The 19911-nt window shown below is 31.8% G+C and overlaps 1 protein-coding gene across 1 annotated transcript; it reads left to right on the top strand.

The window, feature by feature from the left end:
* Positions 1–16201: 16201 nt before the first annotated feature.
* On the top strand, positions 16202–19629 carry LOC139904377 (uncharacterized). The gene is made up of 10 exons (XM_071886314.1): positions 16202–16385; positions 16493–16551; positions 16644–16707; positions 16892–16931; positions 17717–17773; positions 17873–17925; positions 18083–18143; positions 18719–18810; positions 18898–19155; positions 19269–19629. The coding sequence occupies exons 1-10, from the start codon at positions 16335–16337 to the stop codon at positions 19416–19418; spliced, it is 885 nt and encodes a 294-aa protein (XP_071742415.1). The 5' UTR covers positions 16202–16334; the 3' UTR covers positions 19419–19629.
* The last annotated feature ends 282 nt before the right edge of the window (positions 19630–19911 follow it).

Here is a 19911-nt window from a genome sequence, read left to right as displayed (position 1 = left end):
AATCAGATTGAGGAAAGAGTTAAAGAGCAGACGGCCGAAGAAGCCAACACGAAACAAATCAAAAGAAAGTGGGAAGAAACCAGTGACAAGGGTCACAATTTTAACAATCAACACAACAATCACAACTTCAATCGCACCAATTATCGCAACAACAAACGCAACAACAGTCGTTCCAACAACAACTACAATAACCATCCTAACAACAATAACCACCACAATAATCGTCCCAACATCAATAACAACCGCAACAACAACAATTCCTATAACAATAATAATCAGAAAAAGCCATGCCAAAGGTGTGAAGAGTACCACCCGAATGAGTTCTGCATGACATTTTGCACCAAGTGTAAAAGAACTGGCCATGGTGTGAGAAAGTGTGATATCTACGGCCCAATGAATAACAGAAATAAAAGAATAGATAATGTCGGAACAAGTAATGCCGCCTTTGTTTGTTATGGATGTGGAAAACCGGGCCACATTAGGAGTAATTGCCTGAACCCGGAGAAAAATAATGGGCAAATTCGTGGAAGAGTTTTCAATATTAATACGGTAGAAGCGCAGGAAGACCCGGAGCTTGTTACGGGTACATTTCTCATTGACAATAAATTTGCTTATGTTTTATTTGATTCGGGTGCGGATAGGAGCTATATGAGTAGAGATTTTTGTGCCAAATTAAGTTGTCCATTGACGCCTTTGGATAATAAATTTTTACTTGAATTAGCAAACAGTAAATTAATTTCAGCAGATAATATATGTCGGAATCGAGAAATTAAACTGGTTAGCGAAACATTTAAGTTGATTTGATACCAGTAGAGTTAGGGAGTTTTGATGTGATAATCGGCATAGACTGGTTGAAAGAGGTGAAAGCAGAGATCGTTTGTTACAAAAATGCGATTCGCATCATACGAGAAAAAGGAAAACACTTAATGGTGTACGGAGAAAAGAGCAACGCGAAGCTAAATCTTATTAGTAATTTGAAGGCGCAAAAACTAATAAGAAAAGGTTGCTATGCTGTTCTAGCACATGTCGAGAAAGTACAAACCGAAGAAAAGAACATCAATGATGTTCCCTTCGCAAAAGAGTTTCCCGATGTATTTCCAAAAGAATTACCGGGATTACCTCCACACCGATCCGTTGAATTTCAAATAGACTTAGTACCAGGAGCTGCACCAATAGCCCGTGCTCCATATAGACTTGCACCCAACAAAATGAAGGAACTCCAGAGCCAATTACAGGAACTTTTAGAGCGAGGTTTCATTCGACCAAGCACGTCACCGTGGGGAGCCCCTGTATTGTTTGTCAAGAAGAAAGATGGTACATTCAGGTTGTGTATCGACTACCGAGAGTTGAACAAACTTACCATCAAGAACCGTTGCCCACTACAGAGAATTGACGACTTATTTGATCAACTACAAGGTTCGTCAGTTTATTCAAAGATTGATTTACATTCCGGATATCATCAAATGCAGGTGAAGGAGGATGATATTTCGAAGACTGCTTTTAGAATGCGTTACGGTCATTACGAGTTTATGGTTATGCCGTTTGGTTTAACTAATGCACCAGCTGTGTTCATGGACCTCATGAACCGAGTGTGTGGGCCATATCTTGACAAGTTTGTCATTGTCTTCATATATGACATACTTATCTAATCAAAGAATGATCAAGAGCACGAAGAACATTTGAGAAAAGTGCTAGAGTTGTTAAGGAAAGAAAAACTGTACGCTAAGTTTGCAAAGTGTGCATCTTGGTTGGAAGAAATTTCAATTTCTCAGTCACATAGTGAATAAAGAAGGTATTCAGGTTGATCCGGCAAAGATTGAAACCGTTGAAAAATGGGAAACCCCGAAAACTCCGAAGCATATACGCCAATTTTTAGGACTAGCTGGTTACTACAGAAGATTCATCTAAAATTTTTCCAAAATAGCAAAATCCTTGACTGCATTAATGCATAAAGGGAAGAAATTTGAATGGAAGGATAAGCAGGAGAAAGCGTTTCAATTGTTGAAGAAAAAGTTAACTACGGCACCTATATTATCATTGCCTGAAGGGAATGATGATTTTGTGATATATTGTGACGCCTCAAAGCAAGGCCTCGGTTGTGTATTAATGCAACGAATTAAGGTAATTGCTTATGTATCTAGACAATTGAAGATTCATAAGCAGAATTATACGACACATGATTTGGAATTAGGCGCGGTTGTTTTTGCATTAAAGACTTAGAGACACTACTTATATGGGGTCAAAAGTATCATATATACCGACCACAAAAGTCTCCAGCATATATTTAATCAGAAACAACTGAACATGAGGCAGCGTAGATGGATTGAATTGTTAAATGATTACGATTTTGAGATTCGTTACCACCCGGGGAAGGCGAATGTGGTAGCCGACGCTTTGAATAGAAAGGACAGAGAACCTATCCGGGTAAAAGCTATGAATATAATTATTCGTACTAACCTTACTACTCAAATAAAGGAGGCGCAGCAGGGAGTTGTAAAAGAAGGAAAGTTGAAGAATGAAATACCTAAAGGATCGGAGAAACATCTTAATATTCGGGAAGACGGAACCCGGTATAGGGCTGAAAGAATTTGGGTACCAAAGTTTGGAGATATGAGAGAAAAGGTACTTAAGGAAGCACATAAAACTAGATATTCAATACATCCCGGAGCGGGGAAGATGTACAAAGATCTCAAAAAACACTTATGGTGGCCGGGTATGAAAGCCGATATTGCTAAATACATAGGAGAATGTTTGACGTGTTCTAAAGTTAAAGCTGGGTCTACTTCAACAACCTGAAATCCCAGAATGGAAATGGAAAAACATTACCATGGATTTCATTACTAAATTGTCAAGGACTGCAAGTGGTTATGATACTATTTGGGTAATAGTCGATCGTCTTACCAAATCAGCACACTTTCTGCCAATGAGAGAAGATGATAAAATGGAGAAGTTGGCGCGATTATATTTAAAGGAAGTTGTCTTCAGACATGGAATACCAATCTCTATTATCTCTGATAGGGATGGCAGATTTGTTTCAAGGTTTTGGCAGACACTACAACAAGCATTGGGGACTCGTCTAGACATGAGTACTGCTTATCATCCACAACCTGATGGGCAAAGTGAAAGGACGATACAGACCCTTGAAGACATGCTACGAGCATGTGTTATCGATTTCGGAAACAGTTGGGATCGACACCTACCGTTAGCAGAATTTTTCTACAACAACAGTTACCATTCGAGTATTGAAATGGTGCCGTTTGAGGCACTTTATGGTAGACAGTGCAGGTATCCTATTTATTGGAGTGAAGTGGGGGATAGATATATTACGGGTCCGTAGATAATACAAGAAACTACCGAGAAATCATCCAAATTCAACAACGATTGAAAATTGCCCAGAGTCGACAAAAGAACTACGCGGACAGTAAAAGAAAAAATATAGAATTTGAGATTAGAGAAATGGTTATGCTTAAGGTTTCACCTTGGAAAGGCGTTGTTCGATTTGGTAAACGGGGGAAACTAAATCCAAGGTACATTGGACCATTCAAGATTATAGATCGTGTCGGACCAGTAGCTTACCAACTTGAGTTACCTCAACAACTCACGACTGTACATAACACTTTCCACGTCTCGAATTTGAAGAAATATTTTACTAAAGAAGATCTCACTATTCCATTAGACGAAATCCAAATCAACGAAAAACTTCAATTCATTGAAGAATCCGTCGAAATAATGGATTGTGAGGTTAAAAGACTTAAGCAAAACAAGATACCAATTGTTAAGGTTCGATGGAATGCTCGTAGAGGACCCGAGTTCACCTGGGAGCGTGAAGATTAGATGAAGAAGAAATACCCGCACCTATTTCCAGAAGATTCGTCAACACCTACTACAGTTTAAAATTTCGGGACGAAATTTATTTAACGGGTAGGTACTGTAGTGACCCGAACTTTTCCATAATTATATATATTAAATGATAACTAATATTAACATGATTAAATGTTTCCAACATGTTAAGCAATCAAACTTGTTAAGACTTGATTAATTGAAATAGGTTTCATGTAGACAATTGACCACCCAAGTTGACCGGCGATTCACGAACGTTAAAACTTGTAAAAACTATATGATGATATATATATATATATATATATATATATATATATATATATATATATATATATATATATATATATATGGATATGTATATAGCTAACATGATATTATGAAAAATAAGTATCTCACTAGGTATATTAACAATGAGTTATATACATAAAATGAGACTATTGAATTATGAAACTCGAAACGATATATATAACGATTATCGTTATAGCAACGCCTTACTAAATACATATGTATCATATTATGATATATTCATTGTTGGTGATTTGTGTCACCAATATGATTTAAGTCTAATGGGATTAATTTGTTAACCAAAATAACCTTGATAAATATCGAACAAGTTTGGAAAAGTGTGGAGTGCACACTTGTTTCAACAACATTAAATGAGATCGTTAACTTAAAGCATTCAAAAAACAACACTTACATGTAACGACTAACGATGACTTAACGACTCAGTTAAAATGAATATACATGTAGTGTATTAAGATGTATTAGTACACTTTTGAAAGACTTCAAGACACATATCAAAGTAATTCTACTTAACAAAAATGCTTACAATTACATTTCCATTCATTTTCATCAACAATTCTACTCGTAGTCATTCAGTATTCGTATTCGTATTATACACAGCTTCTAGACGTACTTACTATGAGTATATACCAATAGGAACTAGCATGGGATTCCACTCTTGATTATGTCATACATGACTAATCAAATTTAACTTCTACCATGAACTAGTCAACTAACTAGAACTCCTTTTAACCCCACTCACCACTCATCATTCACCACTCACCAATCAATCCATTTCACTTCCAATTCTCTTTCTAATTCTCTCTCAACACCTACACACACTTATGAACGAATTTTTCCAGTAAACTAATCATCATCTTCATCAAAAATTACTTCAAGAATCAAGCTATAATCATCATAGGAAGAACACTTCAAGAACACTTCAAAAATCCTTTCAAGTTTAATAGTTTACTTCCAAGCTTTCTAATCCATTCCAAGTAATCACATAAAATCAAGAAACCTTTGTTATTTACAGTAGGTTATCTTTCTTATTCAAGGTAATATTTATATTTAAACTTTAATTCCATTTCTATAACTATAAACTATCTTAATTCGAGTAAAAATCTTACTTGAACTTGTTTTCGTGTCATGATTCTGCTTCAAGAACTTTAAAGCCATTCAAGGATCCTTTGAAGCTAGATCTATTTTTCTCATTTCCAGTAGGTTTACCTACTAAAATTAAGGTAGTAATGATGTTCATAACATCATTCGATTCATACGTATAAAACCATCTTATTCGAAGATTTAAACTTATAATCACTAGAACATAGTTTAGTTAATTCTAAACTTGTTCGCAAAACAAAGTTAATCCCTCTAACTTGACTTTTAAAATCAACTAAACACATGTTCTATATCTATATGATATGCTAACTTAATGATTTAAAACCTGGAAACACGAAGCACACCGTAAAATCGGACATACGCCGTCGTAGTAACACCGCGGGCTGTTTTGGGTTAGTTAATTAAAAACTATGATAAACTTTGATTTAAAAGTTGTTCTTCTGGGAAAATGATTTTTCTTATGAACATGAAACTATATCCAAAAATCATAGTTAAACTCAAAGTGGAAGTATGTTTTTCAAAATGGTTATCAAGACGTACTTCTTTCGACTGAAATGACTACCTCTTATAATATTGACTTGTAACCTGTATTTTCGACTATAAACTTATACTTTTTCTGTTTAGATTCATAAACTTAAGTTCAATATGAAACCATAGCAACTTGAATCACTCAAAACGGATTTGAAACGAATAAATGACGGGTAAAACAAAATTGGATAAATTTGCTAGTTTTAGCTACGAAAATTTTGTAACAAATCTAGACTAAACATATCCTAAATAATTTATATTGTATTATACATATTATGAAATCTTGGGATACCATAGACACGTATACAATGTTTTGACATATCATATCGATCCATCTATATATATATATATATATATATATATATATATATATATATATATATATATATATATATATATATATATTTCGGAACAACCATAGACACTTTATATGCAGTAATGTTTGAGTTAGCTATACAGGGTTGAGTTTGATTCCAAAATAATATATACTTTGAGTTGTGATCGAGTCTGAGACTTGTAGACACTGGGTCGTGGATTGATTCGAGATAATATATATTGCTTTATTTCTGTACATCTAACTATGGACAACTAGTTGTAGGTTACTAACGAGGACTGCTGTCTTAACAAACTCAAATCATTAAAACGTAATAAAAAAATGTTGTAAATATATTTTGAACATACTTTGATATATATGTACATATTTGTTATAGGTTCGTGAATCGACCAATGGCCAAGTCTTACTTTCCGACGAAGTAAAAAATCTGTGAAAGTGAGTTATAGTCCCACTTTTAAAATCTAATATTTTTGGGATGAGAATACATGCAGTTTTATAAATATTTTACGAAATAGACACAAGTAATCGAAACTACATTCTATGGTTGAATTATTAAACCGAATATGCCCCTTTTAGCTTGGTAGCCTAAGAATTAGGGAACTGGCCCTAATTGACGCGAATCCTAAAGGTAGATCTTCGGGAACTAACAACCCCCCATTCTGGAATTTGGAATGCTTTAATACTTCGAGTTTATCATGTCCGATGGGTGTCCCGGAATGATGGGGATATTCTATATGCATCTTGTTAATATCGGTTACCAGGTGTTCACCATATGAATGATTTTTGTCTCTATGCAGTTTGCGAAATGCCTGATATGAGATGTGTTATAAAAATGAAATCTTGTGGTCTATTATTATGATTTGATAATATATAGGTTAAACCTATAACTCACCAACATTTTTGTTGACGTTTTAAGCATGTTTATTCTCAGGTAATTATTAAGAGCTTCCGCTGTTGCATACTAAAATAAGGACAAGATTTGGAGTCCATGCTTGTATGATATTGTGTAAAAACTGCATTCAAAAAACTTATTTTGATGTAATATATTCTTATTGTAAATCATTATGTAATGGTCGTGTGTAAACGGTATATTTTAGATTATCATTATTTGATAATCTACGTAATGCTTTTTAAACCTTTATCGATAAAATAAAGGTTATGGTTGTTTTAAAAATGAATGCAGTCTTTGAAAAATGTCTCATATAGAGGTCAAAACCTCGCAACGAAATCAATTAATATGGAACGTTTATAATCAATATGAACGGGATATTTCAAGTATCATGATGAAATTAAAATATTGTAAGATATTGATTTAGATAAAAATATCGTTTTCATTATTTTTATCATTATTATTATTATTAAAAGTATCATTGATATTAAAACTATCATTTTTATTAAAATTATCATTTTTAATAGAAATATCATTGTTATTACAAAATATCATTATTATTATCATTTTAGTATTATTATTATTAAAAATTAACATTTTGATTAGAATTATTATTTTTATATAAAATATTATTGTTATTACAGTTAATATTAAAAAGTATCGTTATTATTAAAATTATCATAATTAGAATTATCATTTTATTATAATTAATATAATCATTAGTAAATAAATATTGTTATTATTATTATTGGTAGAATAATAATAATAATTATTATTATTATAAAATAATACAACTTTTACTCGTTATTATTATTATCAATATTATTTTATCAAATAAATATGTGATACAAAGATATTTTTACCACACGTAATATAATTACATTAATAATACATACCACTATATTTTTATGATATTAAGTGAACTTTATAAATTTTATTACTTGAGATATATAAAAGTATATTTTTATCATATATAAATTTTTATTTATTAATAAATGACTTGTATTATTTACTCTAATAAAAGCTGATAAATATATTCAAATATATAAAACGACTATATTTAAGTTATATAATAAACATGTATAGATTTTGGAAGTCATTTTGGGTCAAGTTGACTTTTGTTGACTTTTGCATGTCGGTCTCGAGCATTAGGATTGTGATACACTACGACTTGACCTAAATTTATTAGACAGATATTGACCAACATATAAATATATATACTTAATATAGGTTCGTGAATCCGAGACCAACCCTGCACTTGTTCAGTGCCGTCATATGAATAATTGCTACGAAATATAGTATCGTGAGTTCATTTGATCCCTTTTTATTAAATGCTTTTGCAATATATATTTTTGGGACTGAGAATACATGAAATGCTTTTATAAATGTTTGACGCGATAGACACAAGCAAAACATTCCTCTAATGAATTATTATACAGACAAGAAGTTCTGTAGGTTATTATATCGAATATTTTCCCTGATTATTATAGCTTGGTAACCTAAAAATTATTTGGACGTTATAATTGCCACTAATTGACTCGAATCCTGAAGGTAGCTACCGGGTTTAACACCCTCACCCAGAATGTTCACTAGATAGTAGAGCTAGTGGGCGTGGTGTTTAGTACTTCGAGGTTTATATATTTACACAGACGAAAATGATTCTGTTTTGGGGATATTATTTATGCGCATTAAATGTTAAGGTCGGTTACCAAGCAAAGGTTATATATAGAGAGAGAATGATTTTATACACAGGTTATGTGTATGTTATTTTGTACACGAGATAGGTGTACGGTTATTAAAAATCGCGAGGTAACCTACGGGGGAGAAAAGGATACGAACCTACTCTGCCAAGCATTATGAAAAAATAGTTTCGTACACGAGATAGGTGTACTGTATTTAAATCTTGTGGTCTATCAAAATTACTGAAACTTATGGTTTTATGATAAACTTATGAACTCACCAACCTTTTGGTTGACACTTTTAAACATGTTTATTCTCAGGTATGAAAGAAATCGTCCGCTGTGCATTTGCTCATTTTAAAGATATTACTTGGAGTCATTCATGGCATATTTCAAAAGACGTTGCATTCGAGTCGTTGAGTTCAACAAGATTATTATTAAGTCATTTATAATTTGAATATATTATGAAATGGTATGCATGCCTGTCAACTTTCGATGTAATGAAAGTTTGTCTTTTAAAAACGAATGCAATGTTTGTAAAATGTATCATATAGAGGTCAAATACCTCGCAATGAAACCAATTATTATGTAACGTTTATAATCAATATGAACGGGGCATTTCATTTTTAAGGGGTTAGAAATTAGGGTTTAGATCTTAGTGCTGCCCCACACTAAGCGAAAGAGGACCTGAGTGGATACTTCAGTTCAGGGTTGGGTGCAATGTTGCAGCCCTGCGGAGTCGAACTCGTGACCTCTCGCTAAGAGAGGCAGGTCTCTACCAGCTGAGCTACAACTCAATGTTAAAAAGTTTAAAAGATTGAAGAAGATGAAGTGATAAAGAAGATGGATGAATAGATAGAAGTACTCCTTACATGTGTTGAACATGAGATAACGGACATTTCTAACGACTGATACTAACAAGGACTATCCACGCATATTTTGTAAGCTATAGGAACCAATCACCTCAAAAATAAAATTTAGGAACCAACTACTTCATATCATGTAAATTACAAGGACTAACCACATAATTTTCTTTTAAAAAAAAAAAGTCTTCGTTGTTTAGAAAATTAGGAGGCAAAAGTTGAAAAATGAACGGGTACAAAGAAATATAATGTTATTGTTATAATTCAGTAGGCTTATAACTACCTTTAGTGGTTCTTGACTGTAGAAGGTATATAGAGATAGAGATACTGTAAAACGGAGAAAACAAAGGTTGAACAAAAGGTATGAGTAATTGGTTTTTTATTTATAGAAAAATGTACAATGAGAGTTTGGTGGCATTTGGAATCTAGAGAGAGAGAGTGTTTTTGTTAACCAAAAAATACATCCCATAAACTCTAACTCAACACATCTATTTATACTCAAAAAAATATACTATGCAATATCTATAATAATAATAAAATTATCATCCAATTATTACTTTTATAACACTCCCCCTTGGATGATAATTTTATTAGTGAATAACTAGTACTGCCTCGTTAAAAACCTTGCTAAAGAAAACCCTTTGGGATAAAACTTTAGCTAAGGGAAAAAGAGTGCAGCATAGAGTTGACTCCCCCTCAAGTAGGCAACGCCTGAGTTGTTACATCTTCTGAACATGCCTCATGCCAATATTATGAACGTGTGTTCTGAAAATAGCAGTTGGAAGTGCTTTGGTGAAAAGGTCAGCAGAGTTTTTGCTGGACTGAACATATCTCATTTCAATCTGGTTGTCCTTAATGAGATTTTGAGTGTATGAGAAGAATCTAGGGGGTATGTGTTTTGTTCGGTCACTTTTGATATACCCTTCTTTCATCTGTGTTATGCAAGCTACATTATCTTCATAGATAGTTGTTGAACTTTTATTGCGTTCTAGTCCACAAGAATCAGTATTGAGTTGTGTCATTGATCTCAACCAAAAACATTCCCGACTGGCTTCATGTAATGCAATTACTTCGGCATGATTTGATGATGTTGCAACAAGTGTTTGTTTTTGAGAACGCCATGATATTGCGGTACCTCCATTTAGGAATACATATCCATTTTGAGATTTAGCTTTATGTGGATCAGATAAATAACCTGCATCTGCATAGCCAACCAAATCTTGTTTTGATTCGTTAGAATAAAATAATCCTAAATCAGTAGTTCCTCGAAGGTATCGAAATATGTGTTTGATCCCATTCCAGTGTCTTTTGGTAGGAGCTGAGCTGAACCTTGCCAACAAATTAACTGCAAAAGAAATGTCAGGTCTTGTACAATTTGTAAGATACATAAGAGCTCCAATTGCACTAAGATATGGTACTTCCGGTCCCAGGATATCTTCATGATCTTCACAGGGACGAAATGGATCAGTGTCAACATTAAGTGATCTAACAACCATAGGAGTACTTAATGGTTTTGCCTTGTCCATATTAAAACGTTTTAAAATCTTTTCAGTATATGTTGTTTGATGTACAAGTAAACCATTAGGCATATGTTCAATTTGTAAACCAAGGCAATACTTGGTTTTTCCGAGATCTTTCATTTCAAATTCTTTCTTTAGAAGTTGAATGGCTTCATGGATCTCTTTATTTGTACCTATGATATTAAGATCATTGACATAAATAACTACGATATATATCTGGTCATTGTTTTCATAATTAAAACACATGTGCAAATAAGTTTATATGTATACACTTTTCTTATCAAGTAATCACTTAATCCGTTATACTATTGTATCAACCCATATAAAAATCTTTGTGATTCAATGGAATACATTTCTTTAGGTTTTGCGTTAGATGTTTCTGATACCTTAAACCCTTCAGGTATATTCATATATATCACTATCAAGTGATCCATATAGATAAGTAGTAACAACATCCATGAGATGCATTTAAGTAACTACCAGGTTGATTAAGTATCTAATAAGTAATTGTATCCATTACATAAGGATAAGTTTTCCTCATAATTCATTTCTGGTCTTTGTGGGAAACCTTGAGTTACAAGTCTAGTTTTGCCTTGTATCTTCATTTGCACATTTCTTTTTCGGATAAAAATTCATTTATATCCCATACGTTTCACATCTTTAAAAGTGATAACGATTGATCCGAAAACTTTTCTTTTATTGAGTGATTCTATTTCAGCTCGTATTGCTCCTTTCTGTTGAGCTCAATCATGTCTATTTTGATATTCAATGACAGATTTTGGTTCCAGATCATCATCTTTATTCATGATGTCATTGTAACATTATATGAAAATATCTCATCAAGATTTTTCATTTCATTTCGGTTCCATAATATTGCATAATTTATTGCAATTTATGTATTTACATTTATCAATATCCTCTGCAGAAGGAATATTGATTTGTGGTTCTTCTTGAACACTTTTTTTTTTTTACCTCATTATCAGCTGATTTTTCTTTTCTAGGATTTTTATCTTTGGAACCAATTTGTCTTCCACGTTTCAGACGTGGCGAAGACTCATGAGTGACATTATTGCCAGCTTTTGGAATTTCAATTCTAACTTAAGCATTTGCTGCTGGTATATATTATTTAGTCACTCTTTTTGTATCTTTAAATGCATAAAGTAATTAATTTGCAAGTTCTTGCATATGCATTATTTTTTGAACTTTCGTTTCGCATTCTTTTGTGCGAGTTCTATATACCTTAATTGATGTTCACATAATGAAGCATCTTTTTATTTATTTTTCATTTCTCCCCCTAATATAGGGAACAATGTTTCATTAAAGTGACAATCGGCAAAATGTGCTGTAAAACATCACCCGTCATGAGTTCAATATATCTTATGATTGAAGATGTTTCATATCCAACATATATTTCCATCCTTCTTTGAGGAATCATTTATTGTGGTGGTGCAATTAAAAATACACTGCATAGCCAAATGTTCTAAGATGGAAAATATTTGGCTCTCGACCAAAATTAAGTTGGTAATGGAGAATATTTATGACTTGCACTTGGTTTAATGCGAATTAATGTCGCATCATGTAATTTTACATGTCCCCATATAAATATTGAGAGTTTTGTACTCATTTCCAATTGTCTAGTTATTAGCTGCAAGCGTTTATCTATTGATTTAGCTAAACCAATTTTGTGTATGCACATGAGTAACTGGATGTTCAACAACAATCCCTGTAGACATATAATAATCATTCAATACTTGAGATGTTAACTCACCAGCATTATCAAGTCTCATCCTTTTAATGATGTAATCAGAATAATGTGTTCTCAATTTAATAATTTGTGCAAGAAACTTGGCAAATGCCATATTACGGCTTGATAACACACAAACATGAGACCATCCGCTAGATGCGTCTATTAGAATCATGAAATATCAAAATGGTCCACATGATGGATGAATTGGTCCATATATATTCCCTTGAATTCTTTCAAGAAATATTGGTGATTCTTTCTCAATGTGCTTTTCATTAATCACCATATGTGATTTTCATTAATCACCATATGTGTTTTTCGTTAATCACTATATGTGCTTTTCATTAATCACTATATGTGCTTTTCATTAATCACCATATGTGCTTTTCATCATATATCATTTTCACCATATGCACTTTTAATCATATGTGCTGCGCTTTTCGTCATATGCACTTTTCATTATATGCGCTTTTAATCCTATGCGCTTTTCTGTGCTACATAGATATTTCTCATTTTTGATTATCATTGACTGATAATCATATCCACTATGATATATATCAGAGAAACTTAACAAATTTCTCTTTGATTTGGGAGAAAACAAGACATTGTTTACCAAAAAATTCGTACCATTTGGTAATATGAAATTTTGCCTTTTTCGTTTCTTATATCAAGTTTGCAAGAGCTGGTATAGTATTTATAATTCCTTCATTTGATTTAAATCAATGAAATATTTCTTAGATTTGATCATAGTGTGTATGTTACTACTATCTACAATACATAGGTCTTTACCATTTAATTGATGTTGTATTTCTGCAGGATTCATACTAAAACTTCAAATAAGATAAGCAAATAATGAGTTATATTTCAACAAGATAATCAAATTATATTACCTGCAAACAAGTTATAATCTGAAGTACATAAAAGATAACACTTAATAAAACATATGCGTTATGGTCTAAAACCATTTATTTATGAGTGATACATAAAAAAAAACTAGGCATCTTAGAAAATTCAAACCATTCAAGTCTCAAGGTAGCTCAGGGTTAATTTAATCAAGATTTGTCAACAGATTCACTCTCGTTTTCTTTTCTTTTGGGACTTATTTGTAGAGCTAAACAAGATGTTCATGTATTCAAGAAATACTAGACTGATGATCCACGTTACCAGATCATTAATAAGAATCTCCGGAATTCTTATAAGAGCGTCTACTAATATCTTTAATTTTATTCTTTCATGGATCACCGTTATTATTATTATTATTATTTTTTTTTGATAATTATTAACGTATCTATCTTTGAGTATTTTCCATAATACACTTGAATTTTCGATCATATAATATGTAGATTCTAAGGACTCGTCAATATGTTTGCTAAGAAAAATACTTACTATTGGTTTCTCTTGTTCGGAATAATTGTTATTTTCATTCAGGGTTTCTAAAATACCGTTTGATTCGAGATGTTTTTCTACATTCATAACCCATGTTAAGTAGTTGTTCCCACTTGTTCTAAATGAGCAAATTTAAGCCTTTTCAAATTCGACATTTTCTATTATCAAAAAGATGAATAACATAAATTATAATCATAATCAACTTCTATTAATAGACAAATAATAAAATGAAATTAGAATCATTTTAAATTCATAAGTAGCAAACAACAGAATAATGGTATGATTACAAATAATAAAACCACAAGGGCAGGATAGAATATAGGTTCACCCGGTGGTATATTAGCAACAATGATGATAGTTAATATGACCAATACAATAGGAAAAATCATCCTTGTGTGAATCATTTTTACAAAAACCTTTTGAGAGTAGTAATCTGAAAAATAAAGATTGATTTGTGAAAATGTGAAAACGGAGATGTTTATTTTATATTTGAAAAATATAGTTGTTGTAACGTCGTCAGTTGACGTTAACAACCGTTATGTATATATGACCGTTGTAACGTCATTAGTTGACGTTAACGAATAAAGTCACTATATCAAAACGCGTATGAGTAATATAAAGGACAAGATTTTTTTTTCTTATTTTAACTTTTAAGATTTACTTTTAATAAAAATACAAACTACTTTTTCTTATTTTATCTTTTAAGATTTACTTTTAATAAAAATACAAACTACTTTTTCTTATTTTAACTTTTAAGATTTATACTTTTAATAAAAATACAAACTACTTTTTCTTATTTTAACTTTTAAGATTTACTTTTAATAAAAATACAAACTACTTTTTCTTATTTTAACTTTTAAGATTTACTTTTAATAAAAATACAAACTACTTTTTCTTATTTTAACTTTTAAGATTTACTTTTAATAAAAATACAAACTATTTTTTCTTATTTTAACTTTTAAGATTTACTTTTAAGAATAAACATTAGTATGCATGAAATAAATAATGATTTATTGCATAAGTAATCATGAATGTTAGATAACATATAAAGACCCCATCGTATTTGTATTGATCGGAATTAATCTCGACCCATGGTACCGTGTTGTCAAATGACGTGTTGCGTACATAAAGTACCGTGTTGTCAAATGACGTGTTGCGTACAATCATGAGGTCTTATTAACATAAATATAAATGTTAGTGAAGTTAATAAGAGTTAGATTACAGAAAATATAATTCAGGTGGTATAACCGACCATATATAACTTAAATAACATAAATATAAATGTTAGTGAAGTTAATAAGAGTTAGATTATAGAAAATATAATTCAGGTGGTATAACCGACCATATATAACTTAAATAACATAAATATAAATGTTAGTGAACATAACTGTAAATGTTAGTATACATAAATAAATGTTAAATAACATAAATGTAAATGTTAGTATACATAAATAAATGTTAGATAACATAAATGTAAATTAGGCGACAGTGTCGACCATATATCATTTAGGTGGTATAACCGACCATATATTAGTTAGGTGGCAGAGCCAACCATATTTAGTATAAATGTTGAGATAATCGTGCTGATAACGTGTTATAATTCAGTAGGCTTATAACTACCTTTAGTGGTTCTTGACTGTAGAAGGTATATAGAGATAGAGATACTGTAAAACGGAGAAAACAAAGGTTGAACAAAAGGTATGAGTAATTGGTTTTTTATTTATAGAAAAATGTACAATGAGAGTTTGGTGGCATTTGGAATCTAGAGAGAGAGTGTGTTTTTGTTAACCAAAAAATACATCCCATAAACTCTAACTCAACACACCTATTTATACTCAAAAAAATATACTATGCAATATCTATAATAATAATAAAATTATCATCCAATTATTAGTTTTATAACAGTTATATGGTAGGGACGTTTTCTGTAAATATGATCTCAATGTGTTACTCGTCGTAGTATATAAGGAAGATGAAATTCAGCGGTTTAATGAATCCCCTCACCATCTCCGTCACCACTGCAGTTGCCGCCGCCGCCGCCGCCGTTATCATCTGTTATATAAAACACTAAACAGTTGTACGGCGATTTTCGACGGAGAATCGATAGTTTTCATTACTCTATTGATTTAAGAAATTAATTTGTGGTAATGGATGAGAAAAATATCAATGGTGCTTCTACAAAACCACCACAGAGAAAGGTGGTTTCTTCTGCTGTTATTCACTACACTATTATGTTCATTTACTTGTTTTATAAATTACATTTATTTATATGAATATGAATCAATGATAATTGTTTGATTTTCAGTTGAAATTTATGCCCAAAGCACCTCCTCGCAGAGAGCAAAAGCTAGTTTTACCTAAACCGTAAGTATTATTGACTTTAAATTGCATTTTGCTGCACTCTTTCGTATATATATGTGACTCTGAATGCATTTTTTGTGTGTGTGTGTGTCTAGTGAGATGGTTGAGGTGACTGAAATTGATGATGTTAAGGCACACGAATTGATGAAGCGCTTCAATGTACTTACTACTCTCTCTTTTGTTAATCAAAAAAAGTTCATAATGTCTCCTTCCAATCTCATCACACTTCAACTAATCAAAATTCTCCATTCCTATACCTGGATTATTATATATTTATTATTCCCTTTTTCTATTAGCCATTACCCCCTTTTTATTAATGCTTTGTGCTGCTCTTCATCTGCAGGAAGCTTCTAACAGGCCTAAATTCAAACCTGAAATTAAGGGTAACGTTTCTTCTTCTTTATTTTGCCACTTTTTTACATCTTTATTTACCTCTCACTTTTAGTCTTCAGATCTTAGCAAGGTTATAACAACATTTACTCCGGCTATTGTATAAATTCATGTTGATGTCATCATTTTTGTTTTTCTTTGCAGACTAAATTAATAGTAGTCAGTTGCATAGCTTTTGTAGTTATTATATGTGGTAACTAGTCATTGGCATAACCTTTATTATCCCTGATTTTCTACTACGTGGTACATCAATTCTATTCTTAAGTATCTCATCATTCTTCGTTATTGAGGGTCTATATTAACTACTTCCTCTAACCTAAATATAGTTTCCTCATTAGTATGCGTACAACACCTTAACCTTATAGATTGTACAAGAAAAGCAACCATGTTCAAATTTTATGAACCTGACTGACTGTATGTTAAATATTCTGTTTTTGTTGTCTTCATTACCTGAATTGGTCTTTGTTTAGTAGAAAGAAGCTTATGCAGTGAGACACTAATTTCCCTTTTAGATGTTATTTACTTCTTAGACCAGATTAAAAATATGGGACTTGCTTTTATTCTATTTGAGCAATTTCTATGCTTTTTATATGTAATATATCAGTCTCGCAATTTATTATTTTTTGCTTTTAGTAAGTTTTCCATTAATTGCACCTTTTATAAAAACAAATACTCGTTGGTCCCTCATGACGATGCATCAGTATATTTGTGATGCTTTGCATTATGTGATGATATAGAGGTCTGATATACCCTCTCTTATTATGTACCCTAATCACAGCCTCAAAGACACGAGTTTCGTCATTTAATTTTGGTTCTTCTGGGCCCAAGTCTGGAGGTACATAATTCATTCTTATATTCATCACCATGTTCAAGATTAATCTCGCTGCCAATTTTTTGATATAATCTTCATCAATTATGGTTTGTATCAATCCAGGTGCTCCTGCTACAACCTCAGGAATCGGAACAAAAGAATACAAGGAACCATGGGTAGGTGAAATACATCCTTACCCGAGTGTTATTTTTATAAGTGGAATTAGTAGTGGATTACTAGTACAATCTTTGAAAACTATTCGCATCATATTAGTTATCTTTTATTACTAAGTTATTAATTAATTAGTATATTATTATTATTATTATGCTTCAGGACTATTACAAGTACTATCCTGTTACTCTACCTCTAAGGACGCCATACTCAGGAAATCCAGGTATATTCTTGTATTAAAATGGTCGGTTCAATGCAGCAGATAACTAGTGGAGTAGTTGTGCGATCTTCCGTTAATGGAATGTGTCATTTTGGTTTGCTACAGTATTATGATATCTAATAATGGTTCACGTGGGTTAAAAAAAAAAAAACCGAGTTATAAATGAAATGGGCCAAACATGTTATAATTCAAATATTATAACATATAATAAATAATTAAATAATAATAATAATTCTTATATCAATCAATTTCAATTTTATATATAAAAAGACCAGATTATTTTTGAAATAATGTTAACTTTTATAATCAAAGCTTGCGCTCTGATTATTCTTTTAGAAAGGAAAATATATTTTGATAAAACCTTTTCAGGTCAGTTCAAGTGAGTTCAACCACCTAAGCCGTTTCAATATGTACTAAAATAGTCGCCTGTAGTTCTTTTAATGGTATTATTATTCACATCTATTAAACTTTCTTGCTCACTTATTTTAAACTCCTACTTGTATTTATTACTGCAGTATGCCAGTATTTTAATTAGCTTTTTTTTTTTTTTTTTTTTTTTTTTTCTTGTTGTAATATAGAGCTTCTGGATGAACAAGAATTCAAGGAGGATTCAGAAACAAATGCATACATTGAGTCGTCTTTAAAGCCAGCTGAAGAGCTTGGTTTAATGGTTCGTTTAGAAACGTAACTTGTAACCAAGTTCACTATTAATAAATAATAATTGGTTATAATTTCTTGTAAATGTAATTATTGGTAGGAGGAAGACTTGGAAAAAAAATTGATTCTCATGCAACTGCCCCCAGCTTTGCCGCTACCAAAGGAATCTGTCAAGACAGAGGGTGGTGATGGGATAGCATCGGGTTCAAATTCATCAGTTAATAGTAATAATAATACTACAGGAGGATTGTTTTCAAAAGGGTGCAGTTTGAATGAACTTCCTGCAGGCTTCATGGGTAAAATGTTGGTGTATAAGAGCGGTGCTGTAAAGCTGAAACTAGGAGATCATTTGTACAATGTGAGAATTGAACCTAAAATTTTGAAGTTATCTGATGTGATGTCTGAACACAATAAGCGTTCCTAAATTAATTTAAACATTGATGTAACAACAATTGAATTGAATTGATGCAGGTTACTGGAGGTCTAGACTGTACTTTCGCTCAAGATGTTGTTGCCATCAATACTCAAGAGAAGCATTGTTGCAATATCGGGGAACTCAATAAGCGTGCCATTGTTACCCCAGATATAGACTCCATCTTAGAAAACATCAAGGACTTATGATACAAGTTTCAAATATTGATAGACATTTTTTACTACTTACTACCTACTTATGGAAGAAAAAGAATAATAAAATTTTGACTTGCATACATGTTTCAGAGATATTTTTTTCCCCGAGGAACACTTTTACAAACTTTGAAATTGTAGGTGCTAGCAGCAGTTTATTGAGTATTACATTAGCAGTATAGCAGTTATCATACTCGTCTATTTATCCACATCTCTTTGATTATGGTAATCATAGCAGTTTATTTTTTCCTTTAAGAGCACTAGGAGTCGTGACACTGGGCTCACCGACTCAGTGTTAAATCTCAGTGTAAAGTTTAACACTGAGGTCAAAACAGGGGAAATCGTTCAATGTTAAATTCATTATGTAATTATTTTTTAATACTTTTAATATTATTATTTAAGAAAAAGAAGAAGAAAGAAAAGAAGAAAAAAAACACAGCGTTAAATGGCTAACGGTGGCTGCGACGGCGGTTGGTGACGGTGGTTTAAC

Source organism: Rutidosis leptorrhynchoides, chromosome 4 (assembly GCF_046630445.1).
Source record: "Rutidosis leptorrhynchoides isolate AG116_Rl617_1_P2 chromosome 4, CSIRO_AGI_Rlap_v1, whole genome shotgun sequence".
Taxonomy (NCBI): domain Eukaryota; kingdom Viridiplantae; phylum Streptophyta; class Magnoliopsida; order Asterales; family Asteraceae; genus Rutidosis; species Rutidosis leptorrhynchoides.
This window is presented reverse-complemented; position numbering and strand designations above follow the sequence as displayed.